A 22,430-nucleotide genomic window follows, 5' to 3' on the forward strand; every position below is an offset into this window, starting at 1 on the left:
CAGCATTTCCCGAAAGACACATGGAGTGTACGACTGTTGTCAGGGAGATCCGTGACATCACACGGTGAAAGGTGAAGGGTTGAAGTGGGTGGTGTGTGTTGTGGAGATTTATTTTTCTGATTTGTATATTTCAGAGTGCCTTGGCATTATTTATTCCGTTAAATTGTATTTATTGCAGTTCGTTAAAACATGGATTTAAATATTGTTTTATCAAAGGTGGAGAGTAGAATTAGCAATGAAGAAGAAATTGAAAGTGTCTTGCGGGAATACAACAGAGAGGTAGGACTGTGATATTCATCACGTAAACAATGCAACATGTTTTATAAACTATTTTAATTCAACACGTATTATTATTATTATTATTATTATTATTATTATTATTATTATTATTATTAATCCGAGAAATAACATATTAAGCCTCGTAATGCATTTTTTTTCTTTGAAGTACGTAGAACTCAGACTGCGGAAATGCTTCTTTTCCAGTGCAGTTCAGCAGGAAATAGGGGAAGCCGACTTTATTTGCTGGTTGTGAAAATCTGCAGCTGGATTCATTTTTTGCAACAATCGCGATTAATTTTTTTTAGATCAGAAGTCTTGTCAAATTCTGTTGTGTAACCACTAGTCTGTACTTGACAATACCACGTCAACAACTAGTCCGCGGCCGTTCTACTGTCCAACGCACTTGGCTATAATAATAATAATAATAATAATAATAATAATAATAATAATAATAATAATAAAATTCGAGCCAAACAGACATCATCCTGCAGCAGTAAGAAGTTATTATTGACGTCTATAACCGGTAATCATTCTGGGGCACAACAGCATTTTAAAGAACAGTATTTACAAGTATAGTTTACAAATATTTAAGATTTTTTTTTAAAATATAGTTCTTTTTGTTTAATGTATTTATTGTTACAAAATTAGAAATAAGCAAGCAATGTAGCCATATTAAGTAATCAGGTACGTGAGTGCGTGGAGCAAAAGCTTAATTATTCTGTATCGAGGAAGTTACTATTGCAGGCAATATTCAGTAAGGTCCAATAGTCTTTATAAATTATTAACAGAGCTGTCAATGCAGAATGTACCGTAAGTATGGAGCAAGATTGTTGGTTCTGTTCAACCAAGGCTTTAAAATCCATTACATTTTTTATTTTGATTACCCTTATTGTGGTGCTCAATATGTTTTTGTTCTTTGCTTCTTTTTGTTTTTTTTATGGGGAACATACTTATTTGTACAGAACCAATACCTTCAAAACATTTACAGGTCCTTCACACTCTTACCACCATGTCACTTTCTATATTATTTCCCCATGGTCAGGCCAAAGGGCCTCACTCTTATAAACAGTCATGCAAATAACAACAACAACATGATAAAACAGGGAGACTAGTTACAGTGGTATCACTAGTACTAAGAGGAAATAATACTGATTTAAAAACCTGGGCTATTGCATAATTTCTTTTCAGCTGAACTGTCAAACATATGAGGTGAAAAGGTTTGGCCCTGAAGCTGATCCAACAACCACAGCCCTTTGTGATTTTCAATTTTGCCCACTGTATTTATGTAAATAACATGAATTTACATTTTTCCTTTTTTTAGAACAGTCGAACATTCAGTTTTGACCTAAAAGAAGAAGAAAAGCGAAAGGCAAGTTGTTTAAAAAATATATACAAATTATAATATATACTGTATATAAAGATGATGGCCATTTTAGTCTAGTGCACTGTTTATAGTAGAATTCCTCATTGAGGCTAAATCTCCCAAACTGCACAGTGTTATTATACAGCCTGTTATTTATCTAAACACTGCACCTGTATTCTGAAGTCTCCTTTTCTTGTGTTTATTACAGAAACTTTGCGAGGAACTGATCAGAATCTTAGGGAAGGATGTGCAGGCTTCTTGCCAAACCATGTGCCTGGAGACATTGCGTATTCTTTCACGGGACAAGAAAGTACTGGGACCTGTGGCAACCAAACAAGGCATGTTAGTCTTGGCTCAGTTGGCCGCTCTTCAAGTCACAGGAGAATCGGTTCCAGAGATTTTAGAGGTGGGGCTGGTGGTCGAGGCGTTGAAATGCCTCTGTAACGTGATTTTCAACAGTGTGGCAGCACAGCAGCTGAGTGCTGAGATCAATCTTGCTTTGGGGCTGTGTGCCCGCCTGAGGATGTACACAGGCCAGGGACTAAGTCATGAGGTAGCACTGTTCTCACTGCGCCTCCTTTTCCTGCTGTCAGCACTGCGTACAGATGTGCGATCATGCTTGAGGCAAGAGCTGAAGGCAGTAGACCTATTGATTGAAATCTTGGAGCACATCCTCAGTATAAAGTGGGTAGGGAAATACGAAGTTGCAGTAGATCTGGAGGCTCCACCCTTACCCCTAGAAGACAACGAGCGTGCAATGGAGGCTCTGAAAACTCTCTTTAACCTCACTCTGTCAGATTTCAATGATGAGGTAAGCCATTTTCTAGACCTTTCCTAACAGATGTAAGTTGTTTTTTGAGGTAGTTTTTTTTTTAAAGGGAAAGGGATGAACGCAACATGAATTGAGTAACTATTTCCAGTGTTTTTCCAGTGTTTATTGGCTATACACCGATTTCATTTGTATTGTATGGTTTTTTTAGCGGCTAAAACCAAAAATCAGAAGCCCTACTTATAATTAATTAAGCAGAAAATGAAAGAAAATAGTTATAACAATTTGTTTTCAAAAGCTGTCAAAATATTTTCTTATTTCTTAACATTCATAATTTCAAATTCAAATATTTTACGCAGTAGTTCATGGTGTAACTGAAAATTACAGGTATGATATCAGCTTGAATTAAAGCATGTTCTGATAAGATAGATAAACTTACATAAGACTAGACTGACAGACCTATTGCACTATATGCTTTTAACGAACACGCAAGACACAGTCAATCAGAGTCATGGATGAAAACGAAATAAACAAATCCTCCCCTCCAGGAGGAATGAAAGGAGGGGGCGTGGATTGAATTGGCCTATCGGTGACTTGCTTTGTTAACAAGCATGTGCTAAGACAGGAACTGCTGAATCACTCACTCATTTGATTGCCTGTGCCTTTAAGGGTGTAGAGGCTCACTAGAGGCACACTTATTCGCTCTTGTTAGTGACAGTCGATGTTTCTAGCTGCCCATCACAGACCTTTGCTGCCAGTCTGACTGACGGACGGCTTCAGTCTCTGCCCGTCAACTAGCTTTTGAAACCACCTCTGACAGGTATTTTCCAGTTAACGGAAACCCAACCGGCACACAAGTAGGCCTACTTCACTGAATCCAATACATTTGACATCAGCTTTTTTTTGGTGATCAATGCTGAACTTTATGGATCTGCACCACTGTAAAATGTTTAAATGTTGTCTTCTTTTTTAGCAACAATACACTAAACCTGCAACATTATATAAAAACCAGGGGTATAATGGGGTCAGAGTGAACTGGAGCATCAAGGTTGCATAGCTACTACTATCACTCGCTGTCAGACTGCTCGCAGTATATACGACACAGCACAGGCTAGCATTTACTTTTGTACACATGCTGGATTATAAATGTATTCTTTATGTGTGGGGTATATACCTGCTTTTTGTTTTTAGTCACACTTCCAGAAGCTTTCAGCCTCTTCTATTCAAACCTACAGGGGGCTGTACAGAAAATATGCAATATATTTGATAATTTCTATTTGAAAATGTGGGGTTGAGTATCATTACTGGAATATTCTGATGTTTTCAGAAAACTGTTTTACATGACTTGAAATCGAAATTGCTTTCCAGAATTGTTGCGGGCATGTCATTTAACACTCATTTCCAGATGATACTAAACCACACTGTACTTGTGTGTGTATATGCTTGCATTCAAGGGAATACACATAGAATTACAGTGTGCCACAAGGAATGCTTTGTTATTGTTCATAAACACTAATATCATGTTTTCCTGGAAAACAAAATGTACACTTCATCCAACAACTGCAACTTGAATCACGGTACCACAGCCAAGTGCTTGTTCTAATTTAAGTCTGTCCCCACTCGGACACTTTCCGTTAGTCCGGTTCCAAACAGATTGTTGTTTTATTAATAGACAAATTTGCAATAATAGACATGGTTCATTTCAGTTCCTTAGTCATTTTACCTCAACAGTGTGTTTGCATGTCAGGCAATAGGGGAAGATGCTGGTTAGTTAACTACTTGAGAGAAGGTGTTGAATGGGTCGAGTCAATTCCATTCTCTAGATGACCAGGAAATTGTAATGCTGGCAACCAGAGATTTCTTTAACCTAGTATAGTCCCAGATATCTTTTTTTTTTCCCCAGCAATGTTTTTGAACTGTTTAAAGAGTTACTGAACAGGTTGTAGGGTTTAAAACCCAACATATTACTTTCCCTAGGTTTCTGCTTTGTTCTCCTGCAGTATCTTTTTAAGCATAATCGCGATTTTTGTGAGAGGAGTTGGAAACAGACCTAGGGTCAATTACAGTTGTAATTATGTAATTTGTAATTGCAATTAAAATGTAATTAAAATTGTAGTTGAACCTTGGCACACCTGCATTGTATTGGTAATTACCACATAATTAAGGCTACGATTTTGTCACGGAGGTCACGGAAATCATGAAAATCGTGAATTTAAACAAGTCCGTGAAATCTTGGAAATAGATGTAAAATCACATTTGGTTAAGCACTTCCTTTATTTCCTTTAAAAAAAAAGTCGGCTTGCACCTTCAAAAGATATTAATTAATACTAACATTTTATTTCTTGAAACCTTTTTTCATACAATGTAGTGTACCCTGTTGGAAATAAATCCTAATTTTCTCTAAAAGTAAACATTGCTAAACAAAAATACTTCAGACTGCAGTTGAATATTTTTTGTATTTCCTGCAAACTGTAGATAAAACGAGAGGTTTATCTGTTTTGTCTTTTTTTCTGATCTGCATCGTACAGTATTCTAAAAAAAACAAAACCAACAAACAAAAAAAGTTACGTTGGTGTTAAAGTACCTTTAAGTTTTTTACTCTAAAGTAACATTTAAACTTGTCAGCAGTCAAAAGCAAGTCTTTATATTATTGGTTTTTGTTTACTATTTAAAAGCTCTTGTGTATGTTGATGTAACTAAGCCTACATTATTTGGTGACCTTTCCGTGAATTCTTGTTTTTTTCCCACAACTCGTCTGTGAAATGTACTAAAAATCAGTGCTAAAATCGTAGCCTTACATATAATTAGTGTTCCGCATTTTTGTTTTGTTTTTTATCTTTAATACATATATTAAAATAGGGATAAAATCGGTAATAAATAGTTTTTAAGTGAAATTGGTAAAAATGGGGGGGGGGGAGAATCTCAGTATACACACTTTAACTACTGTGATGCGTAGCAATTCTGGTTTCTGATTAAGTTTAATGTCCCTAGCATGTATGATGAAGCAGAATCTGTGCAAGTCGAGGCCACATTTTCCCATGTAGCTGGTACTTTGCGAACGTTTGGGCAATCGCTGTGCTGATGGCAATAGTATCTACAGAAGGTATGAACATGACATCAGCACAAAACAAGCCAGGTTTATTCGCCTTGAAATCATAAAAATAAAAGATGACAGAACTGGGCGGTGCAAGCCATCAGGAGATGTGTCAAAAAATCACACTGGACATTTCCATCAATGCGTTCCATAAGTTTACCAAAGCATCACCATTTTCTGTCAAATATTTACGATTAAGATTGGCAGTGGGACAGTGTTTTAGCTGATGGACAGTACCGTCGCACGAGGTCACCAATACATACCTCTCTGCAGTCTGCAATAAACAGTGGCTGTCCAGCAAGCTCTGACAAACTCATCTGCGCTCTCTTTATTAAAGCGTGTGTAAAAGCTTCATAAATGGATTGCGTGTCTCTCTGTTCACTTTATTGTTTTAGTTTAATGTGTTGCTTATTTTTCTGTATGTTCTTTTATTGTCAGCGCGAACATCTACCTCGGTGCAGCAGTATTTGCAGCGCTATGCGTCCTCTGCCTCATCTGACCCACTTTCTCCCCATTCCTCATCCACTAAAAATATTATATTTTCGTGTATTTCAATTTAGTTTTTGATCATGCTAGTAGTTACCACGCCCAGCAAATGCCACAATAATCAGACTTTGATTGGCCAACATAATCAGATGATAATGTGTTTGTGAAGTGACAGATAACAAGGGGTGCGTTCACGGAGATCATTCTGTGCAGAATATGACTGGTTTAGCCAATGATCTTATAAGACTGATCTCTGTGAACGCACCCATTGACTAAATTGGTCAGATTCTGCGTAGAATGATCGCCGTGAACACACCCCACGTTTGAACGTTGTTTCATCCTCTGTCGTCTAAACGTCTGCTGCGTCCTAGGATACAGTGTAGGGCTGCTTATTACATTTTAATCAAAATATTGTGTATTTCCTAGAAAATAGTACCAGGAAAATATTGAATAATAGAAAAAAATTGGGTATAAATCAGTAAAAAACCAACATCCTGTAATTAAAAAAAAAAAAAAAAATCCTGTAATTTTTTGGTAAAATTCGGAATAAACCGGAAACGCGGAACACTACATATAATTGAAAGATTACGTAAATCGTACGAAATCGTATTTTTCAACCACGTTTAGTGACATAATATGTTTGAAAAAAACGTTATAGTATGTTTCTGTATTTGTACCTGTGATTACTGCTTGGTAGACTAAACAGAGTAAACATGTTAATATGCGTAGCTGTTTATGTAGCTTTGTAGTGTAATTGTAATTAATTACAGCAGAATTGTAATTGAACAAAGTAGCATTGTCATTGTAATTGCAATTTCAGTGACCAATTCTGCTGTAAATTGTAATTAGAATTATAATTGACCCCAGGTCTGGTCGGGAACCAATGAAATGTTTCTGATTGAACAGGTTGGATTGAAGCTACCAATGTTGTGAATTTAGAAGGTATTTTTTCCGGAAAGACCTGATGATTTAACCAATGTAAAACAAAAGTAATCAGTCAAAACTGATTTGACAAGGGATATGCTAATAAAATATCCAAATAATCCCGATTTTATGTTGACAAAGATATTGTAGAAATACTGTACATACAACAAAGTAGAAAGCTAGGGAAAGTAGTGCATTGTGTTTTAAACCCTACAGCCTGTATAGTAACACTCTAATGGCTATTTCTATACATGGATCATTTGTTTACATTATCTTATGTTGTTGTACTGCAAATGTCTTGCTCTGTTGAGGATTATAGCTGGTAGAGCTTGTTCTTCAGCTTGAGATCAGAAGCAATTTCTTCCTTGATGACTCATTTTGAGCTCAAGCCTTTATTCCCTAATGAACTGTTAATAGTTTAGGACATTATTTCTTCCTTGTCTATAAAACAATCAATTGTAAGTAGAAAAAGTACTAAAAAGAAACTGACAAAAAAATGTTGTCAAAGGGTTGATTTTGATTTTGAGTATTTTTTTGTGCACTGTAATTACAGTTGGTAGTCTTTATTATATTTATTTTGAACATTAACTGTTAATAGCCAGTAGCGTCCACTCCTTCACTCCTGTTCCATCACAAGTCTTCTGTCAACATCCCATCAGTTTGTGTCTGGTGTCTTAGGCCCTGTCCACACTATGCCTTTAAACCATATTGGTTGCCTTTAAACCAACTTAAAAGAGCTAAATACGGTTAGCATCTGCACTACGCAGTGTTTAATACTGTACTTGAGAACCGGACTCGAGACCACCTCGGGGTAGTCTCAGGTCTGGTTCTAAATTAAATTGCATCAGGTAGTGCGGTTTATCAGAAGTGTGGATGCTGTAATACTGAACTACATTTTTTGTGTCTCCTCCAATATCCCAAAATGCTTTCTGATATGTTTTGGCGCATGGACATAACAAATACAGTACTCAGACCAGACGTCTAAAAGAGTTGAGAACCACTATCAATACTGCTGTTGTTGTAAAATGGTGGATCGTGGAGCGACGTGGTCATATTTCTGGCATGTTGACGGAGCCTATGCAAAGCTTGCCTATGGTGAAACCATTGCTGCCTTCTCCATCGCTGATACCTTGTGTTTCAGAAACAATCCCATAATGTTCATGCTAAGCAGCGCTATGTCTTCTGTGTGCGTGGGCTCTATATTTGCAAGGTTGTAAACACTGCATGGTGGGATACTGTCGTATTAAGTCTCACAGTCCATTGTGCTGCTAGAAACAGTAACTCAACTATTTTAAGTGTTTGTACGCTTTAAGCCTGACTAAACAGAAAATGGTACTTTAGCGTGGACGCTTTGAGCTGGCTTAATTAAAACGTTTTGAGTACGGGTCACAAGATTGGTTATGTAGTGTGGACAGGGCCTTAGTGTAAGGTTGGGGATCATGTTGTTGTTCATCCTTCATTTGATAGGACGGTGCCCACCAGCTTCGCCTCATCACTGCCATCATGCGCCATGTTTTGATGATAAAGACTCAGACGGAGGACAAAACAGAGGAATTGCACAGGTTAGCATGATTTTTGGTGTAATACAGCTTGAGAGATATGCATGTGTGTCACAATGTTAGTGTTTTCAAATAAATTAATCTAATAAAATAGTAAAACGTCTTATTCACTTGACAATAAAATATAAGGTGTAGCTTTACTTTGGTTGGTGACATCTTTGAGTTTTCACAAATGTTTGAATAATAAAAATAATGGGTGTAATGCTTGTATTTTTTTTGCTATTTGCACTTTCATCTTCATGATCGAATGCACCAATTCGTGTTGATATACAGGTATCTGTTTTGAATTTTCTCAAAGTCTAGTCTGAATTCCAAATTCGATTTTTTTTCTGTTTATGGTGATGGATCAGCATTGAATATTAAAACTAACATAAATGATTTTACTAAGGCAAGAAACTACACTGGGTGCTGTATTGTCTCTGAGGTCAAAGATCAGTGCCTACTGTGCCACCCAGCTCCCCTGCAGAGTTCTGAGCACTGTTTCCAAATTAGATGAATGTTAAGAATTGAGACACTGGTGAAGGTATTGGGATGGCAGAAAAATCTAATCAGGTTCTGTATTGAGCAGAACAAACCAGGCTTACCAGGCAATTCACTTTAACTGCACCAATCTGACTGGGAGAGAGGGGGAACCTATAGTCCATTCATTTATATATTTATTGTTGTATGTTTACTTAATAGATACAGAACTGGCACTACCAATATAAACAAGACCTGCATAATCTTATAACTACAGACCTGTGACCTACTTCTGTTTAGGAATTAAAAAAAAAAAATCTTGTCTGTGTTTCCTTGTCCTTCTTATGGATTAGAAACTATATAAGGCCCTGTGCACAAAACTTTGAAAAAACATTGTTTAAATAACATTGTGCATAAGGACCATGACAAAGTGGCTCCAGTTTCTAAATTACACCTAAAGATAAAAATTCCATATTTCTTAACTTGGTCAATTTCAAATTGAAGCTTCAAATAAATTGCAAGTAAAATAAATTATACCAACATTTACAAATTATTGATTATGACAACACTCATTTATATTATTACATTTTAATTAAAAAATGTAGTTGTACCCACTGGATATTTCATACATATTCTACTGTTAGTTTTAAAAAAAAAAATGATGCAGGAAATGTAAATAAAAGACCATGCCGAACACTTCTCAGTTCTGACTTCTGGCTAATTTTGTTTTTCAGTAATAAGTATTTCATTCACAAAGCATGTTTAGGTCACTGAGTTTAATTAATGCAAAGGGCTCTTTTATTAAAAAAAAATTTGAACAGTCAAAAGTTTTGCTTATGTGCTTTTCGACAACTAGTTTGCCCCCTTAAAAGCGTTTTAGGTGCCCTGATTCAGCACATCGGGAGGGGTCTGGGAGCCAAGAGGGTGGGTGTCATCTGTGGATGATTAATGATCTCCAGAGATGGGTAAATAGTGCCTAATATATTCTGTATTTTCACCCCCTGTGGAAGTCATGCTAATGCCATTGTGTAGACCTGGCTATAGTCTCAGGCTCTTTGGTAGCTCAAGAATTTCATACGCTCCCCTGGCACAAATAAAACTGTCAGCCGGGGGAGTTGGATCAGAAAGCCAAGCCTCTTGCACTGAAAGGAATAGCTCAAACACACTGATCCAGAAAATTCATTTTGAAGGTTTTAAGATCAGAACACTGTTCCAACCACCACCCCCCCCCCCCAAAAAATGTTTTACCAACAAACAAGTATTTCTAATTTTAAAATTTAAAAATAAAATAATAATAATAATTGATTTTCGAAACTGTACTATGAGAGCAATGCAGGCACCATTGCAATAATATAATCAGTCAAATAAATAAGGGAAGTTGAAATATACCTGATCTATCTATACTGTTGTGTAAAGCTTTATAATCAGAATGTGCACTGTAAAATAAGTTGTGTATTATTATCAAGGCCTTGGTCTCCATGAGGCTTCACCTGTTTGCAGCACTCTATGGGACCCATTAGTTTACTCTACCCCCCATTTTTCATTTTTCTAACTGCTGGATTTAACTACTGTACCCACCAGACTGCCTCCAATTACTTATTTAACAATGTCATATACAATATAGCTCACTAATCAGATTTTTGCTCTTCCCACACTTTGCCACTTTTGTCACCATTTGCTGCACTCTTTAAGTTAATCAAAATTCAAAAACGTATAATAATTCATTCAAATTGAAATGTTAGAATTCTTTTCTTCATCGTTTCACTGACACGTTACAGTGATTTTGGTTAATTGTCATGTTTGAAGGGCATATGGCTTATCATTCATATATGTTGCTTTGAGACTTATTTTATAAGTCAGATAACTTGTTGCTACATTTACAAACATTGTTATTTTTTTGTGTAATTCTTGTGTTGGACTATTGTAACTTGTGTTCATCTGTTATCACCTTTGGATAGCTCCCTATGACAGTAATACAGTCTGGATCTCTATTCAATGTATAAAATTCCTTCACCTTTAATTTTAATTTCTTTTGCCTGTCGTGCTCAGGTGTGATTTGTGCGGAATGTGTAATTTTTACACTGTAAGATATGCTTACTATCAGTAGAGTGAATTTCATATTATGGTGGCAGGATGTATTTAACAGGTCTGAAATTTTATCACATGGGAGCCTAATATAAAAATGAAATTTGTTCCAATGCTTTTTTCTTTTTTAGCCACGCCATCAATCTGCTAAGCAACATTCCTGTTTTGTTCCTGGACGTGATGATCAGTGTTCAAAGCCAGGGAGGAATCGAGGAATACAGTGGGAAGAACATGGATGTCATCCAGATCTTATTGGATTTTATGGTAAAGAGGATAGACAAGGTAAGAGGGGAGAAAATAATCAGTGACTTCTTAATAAAGTGTCTAATACAGCGTCCACTTCATTGGTATTTTGTTTGCCTATTTTTCAAAAAGGGCTCCAATTTTAAGGAAGGACTTACCCCCGTGTTTAGCCTAATGACCGAAAGCTCCAGACATCACAGAGATATCAGGAAATACATTAAAGCTCAGGTAAGAGCCTTTTTCAAACTAACTTAAGAATTGTATTTTTAATGTATTAAAAGTATATTTCATCCTAGGGTTTGTATGTTTTACAAATACTTTGACAGGACATATTTTTATATATGATTTTGCCAAAATAATTTGTAAGTCAGAATTTAATTGACCATAGCCTATGTACTTACATAATAAACTGAAGCTCCTGAGTATCTCTACAGTTATAGTTCTGCTAATCTATTTTGTTTGCCTCTAATCTGTTACAGATGAGTCTACTTGAGGGCATTGTGTAATGTACAGTGGTAAACATCCTTTTAAATCTTTATTTTCTTCAATATTTTCAGGTTCTGCCTCCACTAAAAGATGTAAAGAACCGTCCGGAAGTGGGAACAACTATCCGAAACAAACTTGTGCGTCTCATGACACACGTGGACACTGGCGTGAAGCAAAGTGCTGCTGAATTCCTCTTTGTGCTCTGCAAAGAAAGTGGTGTGTATTAATAAGTTGTGTGTGTGTGTGTGTGTGTGTGTGTGTGTATGTATGTATGTATGTATGTGTATGTATATATATATATATATATATATATATATATATATATATATATATATATATATATATATATATATATATATATATAATGATCAAATTAGCATTTCACTTAATTTACTGTACAATGAAAGAATTGAGCTTTTTAAAAGATTAGATCACAATTAGCACCAATCTTGCACTTCCTTACAATAGGTAAAATGAGGTGACCCAAGATTAGTGCTACAGTAATAGGCAGGGAAACCAGACAATTAGTTCAAGATCAATCCCTCAATAACCGATAATATGAAAAATGAGTGTGATGATTCAGATTATTTCTTCCTTTGGTTATCCTTTGGTTATTGGTGTACATATATGAGTTTTATATTATGTTGTGCAGATGACCTAATCTTACCTGCTTATTGCACCAGCCTTAAAAGTATGTTATTTCATTGTGGGAGTGTTAAACCTCAAACATCTATGAGAAAAAAAAGATATATATATATGGATGAAGGCTATATTTGCATCCTGAGCTATTCTAAAAAAAAAAAAAAAAAGCATAATACCACAATAGTGACGTCAAAAAGTGATAATTCCTCTAGAGGAAAATAAACTTGAACTTTGACCCATTCGACTTCTCGAGACCATCACTATCAATTCAAACACAAAATGTCTCGTTTTCAATCACTCGACAACACCCACAGTACAAAAATGTTCATTAATGATCAACAAATTGAGAAATCGGAGAGGAACGGGAAATTAAAACAAGGTAAAGGCAATCATCCAAATAAAGCTGAAGCACTAACGGATAATGACATATAACGTCTGTACAGCACTGAAACACTACATTTAAAAAAAATTAAAAAAAAACTTTACTGCTGAACCTTGTCTTCTTTAATATTAGCAACACAAGGGTAGCCATGTATTATACAAAATAATAGATGGGCCTCTTCAGTTTATAAATTACTTGACCTTCGGTCTCGTAATTTATGATGTCACAGAAACCCTAGATGGTATTATTTTCCTGTAATTCACTGAAGCCCATCTATTATTCTCTGTCTGTCTCTATCAATCTATCTATCTGTCTATCCATTCTAAAAAAAAAAATGTATTTTGTGGGCTAATTGTGTTGTAGTTGACAACTTGTTAAAGTACACTGGCTATGGCAATGCAGCGGGGCTCCTGGCTGCTCGAGGGCTGTTGGCAGGAGGAAGAGGAGGAGGCCAGTACTCCGAAGATGAAGATTCAGATACAGAGGAGTACAAATCATTAAAACCTTTGTAAGTACTCAAGACATCTCAAACCATCTACAGTATCTGTCTGACAATCATGTAAGGTACCAAAAATAAAACCTGTTGGGTCAATTGTAAGGTACTAAATTAAACCGGTTTAAATGATATGACAGGATGGCAGAGGATACTGACGTTCTCAACACTCAGAGAACTGGGTATTTTAGCAAATAGGGGGTTTATTTTAATAAACCAAAACATAAATAAAACAAAGAAATGCCACACGGCAAAATAAAGGGCACAGTGGCCAAAACAAAGATTTAAACAAAACAACAACATTTCTTAAACAAAACTCAAAGTCAGTCAGGAAGGCAGCAAACACACAGCCCCCCCCAGAGCCAGAATTACTGCCAATCACGTGACCCCTTCCCTTAAAGGGGCAGAACAACTTTGCCCTGCCACATTGAGGTTTAAACCTCAAAACAAGTCTTAAAAAAGGCCGGTCTGAGAGCTCAATTGCAATGTACCAATTTAGACCACAAGGTGTCAGAAGGTATTTTCAACTTCAACATACCAGCAGTGGTTTAATTTAAGACCATTTTGTGGTCTATTTTAGACCATGTAGCAGCAGGATTAATTGTGGGGTTTCTACCTTTTGAAGGGACATCAGAAATAAACTTACTGATTATACTAAAATATTACAACTTCAGGTAAGATGTTCATAAAACAAATCCATGTGCCATTTTTATTTGAACAATATGTAACATTCTATAGGGGCAGATATAGCTAAATGGTGGTGTTGTCACTATGCATGCATGCAACACGACTAGGATCTGCTTTGCTGCTACATTCTGCAATGCAACTTGTGGTCAGCTAAAAATGATCTTCTTTCAGTGCCAAGAACAAAACTATGAACTATGGGAGATCGGGCCTTTTGTTCTTTGGCCCCTCGTCTCTGGAACTTTCTTCCAAGGTCTATCAGGGATTTTTATACGCTGGCTTACTGCACTCTATAGTTTTTATTGTATTGTTTTATGTATATTTATGTAATTTTTGTTGTATATTTATGTATCTTTTTAAAAAATGTAAAGCGTTTTGGGATTTCTTTTAATGAAAGGCACTATACAAAATAAATGTATTATTATTATTATTATGCTAACCACAAAATAGCATATTTCAGTAAATTAAATACCAAGAATAAAAGTTAATGTGTAAAACATATTGGAAAAAACTAAATATTTAAAAACAGGATTTCACCATAGATACCATGTATAGTTATACTTCCAACCTAATCCATAGGGTGTACATGAAAAGACAGTGGGTTAAGTGAGCCGCTCAGAGCAGCTCAATAAAAGAATGCACTTCACAGTGTGCTCAGTTCTGCTCCTCCTGAGCAGCTCAGAGCACTGCAGAACAAATTTCATGATCCGAGTGAGCGGACAAATTCTCCCTCTGAGCCGCTCAATTACTTAACGCACCCACTATAAAAATACCAGGAACCCTTTCATAACATACATCCTCAACTAATTCCAAATTAGGTACCGTTTGTCAAAAGTTAACAAGTAAAATTGCTTGGTGCTGTAGGTCCCCACTCATTTCCTAGACATTGCTGCTAAACTGTGTAAAAATGTAAAATATTGCAATTTAAACGCTATATTACATTTTATTTTCGGTGTCATTTAGGCATATTCAATATAACAAGATACAACGTACTTACTGTGTAGATGAATTCACAAGAAAAGGTTAATTTGCGGCATTTCGTCTTTTAAATAGTTAAAACAGATCTAAAATAAACCATTAAATTGGTCTTGCTAAACCAATTAATTGGTTTAAGTGTTTGGTATGTTGGAGTAGGGTTTAAGTTATACCAATGTAATGGTGTAACAGGGGTTGAACCAAACACAAATTTAGTCCAAGATAATGGGACATTGCAGTTGACCCGCTATATCCATATCCCTCTTGTGTGGATTCTGGAGAGAACTATTGTCGTAGTATAATGTGTTTTCAGATCAAGTTGATAAGGTACTTTACAAAGTGAATAATGTTCAGCTTTGGTTCTTGCCTTGTTCTTAGTTTATATATTTTCTTTGTTGGTGTATTTATTTATTCAATGCATGTTTTTATTTATTTTAGTATTAATCCTATCACTGGCCATGTTGAAGAACCAATGCCAAACCCCATTGAGGAAATGACTGAAGAACAGAAAGAATATGAAGCCCTCAAACTAGTCAACATGTTTGATCAGCTTTCCAGGTACTGCATATTTTTTACTAGGTCTGTTGTCTAGGGAATGGTTGTCTGCAAAATGAAGTAAGGTTGATAGTATGTTAGAAACAACTGCTGTATAAGTGGGTATAAATGGGTACTGTATATCCAAGAAACAAGGGGTGCATGATTTTTTCCCCAGTGCACTTCATACATAAAAAAAAAAAGATGGCAGGTTGGGAATTGCATAATAATTACTGAATTACACTATAATGTACAAAAAAAATTGAATTCAGATAGGGCAGTGGTATAGCGAATCTCTGTATACTGTAAAGAGTATACTTTGGTTTGACCTCTGTTCTACCAAAATGAAAAATAAATCATCCAGTGCTTTAACCAAGAACAATATCATTTTTCTTCAGTGCATTCCTTTTATTTTTTGAAATACCAGTTCGAACGTATCTTCTTTTGTCCTATGCTGCCCTTTATGGAAAAACGTGTTTGTGTGTTTAGTTGATTAGTTAAGGATTAATTGAAGGCCAGATGACCGTTTTCCTTGCCAACCTGTTCATTAAACCAAGAATTTGCGTCTGTGTTGGCTGGCTCCAATTACCGCAGCCTGAGTATTATAACATATTGAACAAAAGTCAATGAATTGAGTAAGTAAAAGAACCCGACAGTACACTGGCTGCTCATTAAAACCACAGAATTAATTATTGGGTAATTGGTACAAGCAGTGGGAGCACTGACTTTTTTTTTTTTTTCTTCCCCCTCTACATCCCCTTTCTCTTTTTATTTATTTTTTTTGAACCGTGTAACAAAACATTGGTACATGAAAGGATCAGAACTGATTATAGCTGCTCAATTAGAGCGAGGTGAATGAGTCTTGGAGAACAACCTGCCAAGAAGCAATAATTCTCATCCTGTGACCGTTATTTCTTTATAGACAACATAATGAATTACGCGTGTCAATATGGGCCCACTGTACAGCAAAGGAGATAAAGAGATTCTCGAACAACAGCAGAAGGTGTTTTTTCTTTTATTTGGAGTAGTGATCAAGCTAAATGGCAGCGTGTAGTTAAGGCTCGTATAGCTGGTTCTGAAGTAACTCTCGGGTGACCTGCAAGTGGAGACAGGAATGCACTTTACCAACTCCTTAATTGTGACTCCATTCCAGCTGAGGGTCCTTCAGCAGACTGCCTTGTTTGTGATGGGATCATTTCTAATACAAATTGGAACAGGATGTTATATTGGGTGTCACTGTGCAAAATGAATACAGACATGTTGTTCTTCTATTTAAGAGATCTGTCATCAGTTTGCTTACTATGCAGATCACTGTATGTGAGAATTTAATGACTATTATTGTAGTGAAACTCTATTAGAAAACACTTAGCAGTTATAGTGAATTGATGAAAGACTAATTTACCATAAACACCTACAGTGTTAAAAATATTTATTTTATATAACTTTCCAATATAAATGTCTCGGTTTCTTTGATGTATAATACAGCGTATTAAATACACATGACTGGCGGAGCAAATGTTACAAACTATTGTGGAACATTTTGCAAAGTATTCAGAGTTGCTGTTTTCTCCCAAAAAGTGTCTGAATATGCAATCACAGAAAATAGACATTTCACATTAGAAGTAATAGATTAAGTAAAACAATAAAACACTGATAAACTGTATTGAAAATGTGGTCCAGATAAACCTTGAATATATATTTGCTGTTTCATATATATATATTTTAGCTCAAAGAGCCAGCTGCCCTACATACATACATACATACATACATACATACATACATACATACATACATACATACATACATACATACATACATACATACAGTGGTTTGTAGAAGTATTCACCCCCTACCAATAATGTCACATTTTGTTGAATTACAAATAATGTGTGCACAGTTTTTCAAACAAACTTTTTTTTATTCAAAGCTGTAGTGGTTAAACTGAACACTGTTATATGAGGAGGAGGTTAAAGCAAAACTTGCAAAGAAAATGTACAAAATGAAATGTACTGGTTGCATAAGTATTCAGCCCCTTAAGTCAGTACTTGGTAGAAGCACCTTTTGCAGCAATTACTGCTATGAGTCTTTTTGGATAGGTCTCTACTAGCTTTGCACAGTAGGATGGTGAAATTTTTGCCCATTCTTCACAGGAAAATTGCTGCAGTTCTGATAAGTTTGTTGGGGATCGCCGATGAACTGCAATCTTCTCGCCATAAATTTTCGATTGGATTCAAGTCAGGGCTTTGACTGGGCCACTCAAGAACATTAATTCTCTTCTTGTTCAACCACTCCAGTGTGGCTTTGGCTTTGTGCTTCGGGTCATTGTCCTGCTGAAATATGAATTTCCTCCCCAGTTTCAGAGTCGTGGCTGAACAGGTTTTCCTCATGGATTTGCCTGTACTTTGCACCATCCATTCTCCCCTCTGTCCTGACAAGCTTCCCAGTCCCTGCTGAAGAGAAGCATCCCCGTAACATGATGCTGCCACCACCATGCTTGGCAGTTGGGATGGTGTTGATTGGGTGATGTGCAGTGTTGGGCTTGCGCCAGACGTAACGCTTGGAATTTAACCAAAAAGTTAAATTTTTGTCTCGTCTGACCACAAAACCTTTTTCCTCATGTCTGCGGTATCATCTACGTGCTTTTTTGCAAACTCCATACATGCTTTAAAATGAGGCTTTTTGAGTAATGGCTGCTTTCTTGCCACTCGTCAATATATGGCCAGCTTTGTGTAGGGACTGGCTTATTGTTGATTTGTGAACACTGACTCCTATTTCCGACACAGAACTTTGCAGATCTCTCAAGGTCATTGTTGGCTTCAGAGTGACATCCCGAACCAGTTTGCTGCTTGCCCGGCTGCTCAGTTTGGGAGGGTGATCTGATCTGGGTAGTGTCTGGGTGGTATGATGCATCTTCCACTTCTTAATGATGGACTTCACTGTGCTGAGAGGGATAATCAGCGCCTTTTGAAATTTTCTTGTACCCTTCTCTTAAGTGGTGCCTCTCTACCACTTTATCCCTGACTTGTTTCGAAAGCTCCTTGGTCTTCATGGTTGCTTTGCTGGATCACTATGTGAGTTGCAGCTTGAAAGTCTTTATATACCTGAGGGAAATTGTCTACAAGTTAAACCACTTTGAGTACACAAGACTGAAATCATTTCACTAATTTTCACTAATAATTTGCACCTGAGCTGATTTAGGGCTGCAGTAGCAAAGGGGTTGAATACTTATGCAACTGAGATTAATCTGTTTTTCTCTGTAAATCTTACTTATTTATATTCTATATGCATTTTTTAACTTTATTAATGTGGAGTAGTTTGTGTAGATTCTACATGTAAAGTCTAATTTGAAAGTGTCGTGGAGTACGCTCAGGTGCTAGCAAAATGTGAAAACTTTGCAGGGGGGTGAATACTTCTACAAACCACTGTGTGTGTGTGTGTGTGTGTGTGTGTGTGTGTGTATATATATATATATATATATGGGCAGCTGGCTCTTTGAGCTAAATATATATATATATATATATATATATATATATATATATATATATATATATATATATATATATATATATATATATATATATAATCTAGATAAAAATATACTAGATATAAATTAAGGGGCACATGTTAAACAATGTAAATCTTTTATAAAAACTTTCATTGGTTAAATCACTGATTTAATCATCTTTAGGTCAGTGGCTCGCAGAGCAGATATAATTGGTTTAGCTGTAGAGGGATAGCAAGAGCTTTGAAGAGATTAAAATGACCAGTGATCCTGTAATTAAACTGCTGTGAACAATAGTGACAGTAGGGGAAGGGACAGCCAGTTAGAAGTGAATCGACGTCTTAGAGCACCACTAAAGTGAGGGAGGAAAAAAGATGATTTCTCACAAATAGATTTCTTTAGGATAAAATGGACAAAAAAAGCTGGAAGGGCAGGTAGGAATAAAATAGCAACCAATTTGTTAGTAGAAAAAGAATAGCAACCCTTTCATCTAATACAATGGGTCTACATCCGGTCCAGGACTCAGTAAGGTTTCACTTGGCTATCAGTTGGCTCAGGTGATTTACTGTTACTTTGTAATTTGTTTTTAGTATCTATTCTTTTAGTCATTCAGTAGCTTGAAAAGTGGTTCAGGTTTGTTTTGCCATTATGGAATAACTGAATATATTTTTTTCATTTTGGTTTTTCTTTTCATCCACAGGCAGCAGATTATTCAGCCAATGGGAGTGAAGCAGGATGGCACAATAGCCCCTTTGGCAGAGGCGATAAGCCAGTGTAACATGGAAAGTTGTAGCTCTGACTCGGATTAATGTGCCACCTGCTTGACTGGTCAGCATGGCTAATGCCCAGGTACTTCTGCTATTTCTCCACATATCAGTCTCCTTGTTCTGGAGACCCTGGGCATGCATCTTAACCATTAGGTTTAATGTATACAGATTCTTCTGGTGGGTCCCTAATTCTTTTGTATGTGTAGCTTCAAAAAAGGTAAAAAATAATTGTAAGGGGGAGAGGTAATATAAAATTCATATTTCTAAATTGGATGGTGTAAGTTATTTGCCTTTTTATTTTCAGCATGTACATTTTTTCCTTAGATGAAAGAATGTTTGTAATTAAAGTGGTAGGGCTGTGTCTGTACATTGTCTATGTAACAGAGAACTGTAGTAATAAAGCTTGGTATTTTCATACAGTGTGGTCACCAAAATTGAATATGTATGTAATGAAAATATAGCTATTTTTATATTTGTTTCTGCCTGAAAATATTTAAAAACTGAAACACTTAATTCCATGAGGTAGGATTGGACTAGAACTACTATACAGAATATATTGGTGATTTTCAATATATAAAAATCCATACAGCAAAAAAGAAACTTAAAATATTTAGAATTAGCAAATTAGTTACAGCAGTAAAAAAAACAACAACAAAAAAAAACATGTTTATTAATCTCTCAAAAAATAGATTTTATTAATGGATCATCCTGTTAATGGTGTGTGGTGTTTTTTTTGTTTGTTTGGTTTTTTTTTTACATTTATGTAGCCACCTGCTGGTCAGTCTGTCTTACCACATTTGAGTTATTTATTTGTTTTACCTCGCCACTTATTCATATGTAGTGTTCCACATTTTTGTTTTTTATCTTTAAAAAACAATTCTGGGAATTTTTCGGGGTTTATTTTACATATGTTTTAAAATAGGGATAAAATCAGTAAAAATTGTTTTTAATTGAAATGTCGGTAAACATTGGGGGGGGGGGATCAGTATACACACTTTACATGTGAAGTATGATGTGTAGCAGTTCGGGTTTAATTCAGTTAAGTTTAATGTCCCTGGCATGTATGATGAAGCAGAATCTGTGCAAGGTTCCCATAAAATTTTTCCAAGTTAGCTGGTACTTTGTGAATGTTTGGGCAATTGCTGTGCTGACAGAAATAATATCTACAGAAGGTATGAACATGACATCAGCACAAAACAAGCCGGGTTAATTCGCATTGAAATCATAAAAAAAAAAATTGACAGAACTGGGCAGTGCAAGCCATCAGGAGGCGTGTCAAAAATCACACTGGACATTTCCATCAATGCGTTCCATAAGTTTACCAACTAAAGCATCACCATTTTCTTGTCAAATATTTACGATTTAAGATTGTCGGTGTTAAGTAGTGTTTTAGCTGATGGACAGTACTGTCGCACAAAGTCCCCAATGCATACCTCTTTGCAGTAAACAGTGGCTGTCCAGCAAAGCACAAAGCTCTGACAAACTCATTAACACATTCTGCGCTCTCTTTTATTAAAGTGTGCGTAAAGGCCACATAAGAGCAGCCGAGTACTTTACAGATGGCATAACTTGTATTCAGCTTTATGCTGGGAATCTGTTTATTTCATGTAGCTTCTGTAGTACGACTCAGCAGCCTTAAGTCTTGAGTAATTCAACTTGCATTTTACAAGTCAACAAACAACCAGTGATTTTAAGAACTGGTTTTACACTTTCTCAAGAATTGCCTTTGACTGCCACCACTATCAATTCTGAAAGTATTTTATATTTGTTTGTTTTTTAATTTTCATTTACACTGTACTCTTAACACAATAGTATATTTTTTGTTTTGTTTTTGCTGTATAGAAAGTTAAGATTTTCGGGTTTCAGTAACAATTTACTGTATAAAAGATGAGTCTTTTGTAATTTTCTATGAAGATGTCTATTGTTAACAGTACTTCTGTTTAAAGTCTGCCAATTAAATATGCATTTTCCTCAGTTTGGCTAAAAAAAATGATTGAGTAAAAAAAAAAAAAGTTTCAGTGTGTCTAACAAAGGATTTTAAGTTGGTCTCAGACTTTTATTTTTAAATGATGCTAATAAAACACAGTTTTATACACATAGTATTTTATAGGAAATGATCCGTTTTCAGCATGGTGTTAGTGAGGCCAGGTCAGGTCACCACTGTTGCTTTTGTCTTTATTATATTTTTTGATTCTTGCAGTGTTTTAAATCAGTATCACGCTGGAACTTTGACCAACATATTTCACTTTGGGCATGTTGGACCAGGATAGAGGTGCACTGCTGTTTCGTCTTTTGTTTGTGTCACACCGCAATACAGTAAACTTTTGTATTCTGTTTAGGCTTAAACTCAGACTTTACTCTACAGTGTATTGTAAAAATGACCAACTTTTTAGTAAAGCCTTATTTCTGCTTAATTGTAGTTTTGAGACTCCATTATAACTTGCTTTTAATTTGTGTGATTATATATATATATATATATATATATATATATATATATATATATATATATATATATAAAGGGTTTCCAAAATTATTTGACACTATACAGTATGAAATGTAATTTTGAACATTAACTTAATTATGTTTATCTAAGGCCAGATCCGCAAGCCCCAATGGTTTGGTTTCTCTAAAAGTAAACCGTTGGTTGCCTCTCAGCACGAGTTTGCCAACATCACCAGGATATTTAAAGCTTTATTCTAGAACA

At 35.8% G+C, this 22,430-nt stretch overlaps 1 protein-coding gene across 5 annotated transcripts; it reads left to right on the top strand.

Moving 5' to 3' along the window:
* On the top strand, positions 1–20,967 carry ric8b (RIC8 guanine nucleotide exchange factor B). 5 transcript variants are annotated; one of them, XM_059027052.1, is made up of 10 exons: positions 1–71; positions 1,601–1,648; positions 1,851–2,453; positions 8,383–8,477; positions 11,150–11,300; positions 11,394–11,489; positions 11,819–11,963; positions 13,135–13,279; positions 15,362–15,481; positions 19,660–20,967. In XM_059027052.1, the coding sequence occupies exons 3-10, from the start codon at positions 1,911–1,913 to the stop codon at positions 19,766–19,768; spliced, it is 1,404 nt and encodes a 467-aa protein (XP_058883035.1). In that variant the 5' UTR covers positions 1–71; positions 1,601–1,648; positions 1,851–1,910; the 3' UTR covers positions 19,769–20,967. The 5 variants fall into 5 exon arrangements, with proteins under 5 accessions (XP_058883035.1, XP_033880483.1, XP_058883034.1 ...); XM_034024592.2 differs by lacking the exon at positions 1–71 and adding an exon at positions 78–279; XM_059027051.1 differs by lacking the exons at positions 1–71; positions 19,660–20,967 and adding exons at positions 78–279; positions 16,380–18,879.
* The last annotated feature ends 1,463 nt before the right edge of the window (positions 20,968–22,430 follow it).

The sequence above is a fragment of the Acipenser ruthenus genome, chromosome 7 (genome assembly GCF_902713425.1).
Source record: "Acipenser ruthenus chromosome 7, fAciRut3.2 maternal haplotype, whole genome shotgun sequence".
In the NCBI taxonomy this organism is placed as follows: domain Eukaryota; kingdom Metazoa; phylum Chordata; class Actinopteri; order Acipenseriformes; family Acipenseridae; genus Acipenser; species Acipenser ruthenus.

Bases quoted from the DNA above. Each gene is read 5' to 3' on its own strand.
- ric8b (XM_034024592.2), top strand. From the start codon at position 190: ATGGATTTAAATATTGTTTTATCAAAGGTGGAGAGTAGAATTAGCAAT. The intron at 8,478-11,149 runs GTTAGCATGATT...TTTCTTTTTTAG, and splicing joins AAAACAGAGGAATTGCACAG to CCACGCCATCAATCTGCTAA. The intron at 11,301-11,393 runs GTAAGAGGGGAG...TTTTTCAAAAAG, and splicing joins TGGTAAAGAGGATAGACAAG to GGCTCCAATTTTAAGGAAGG.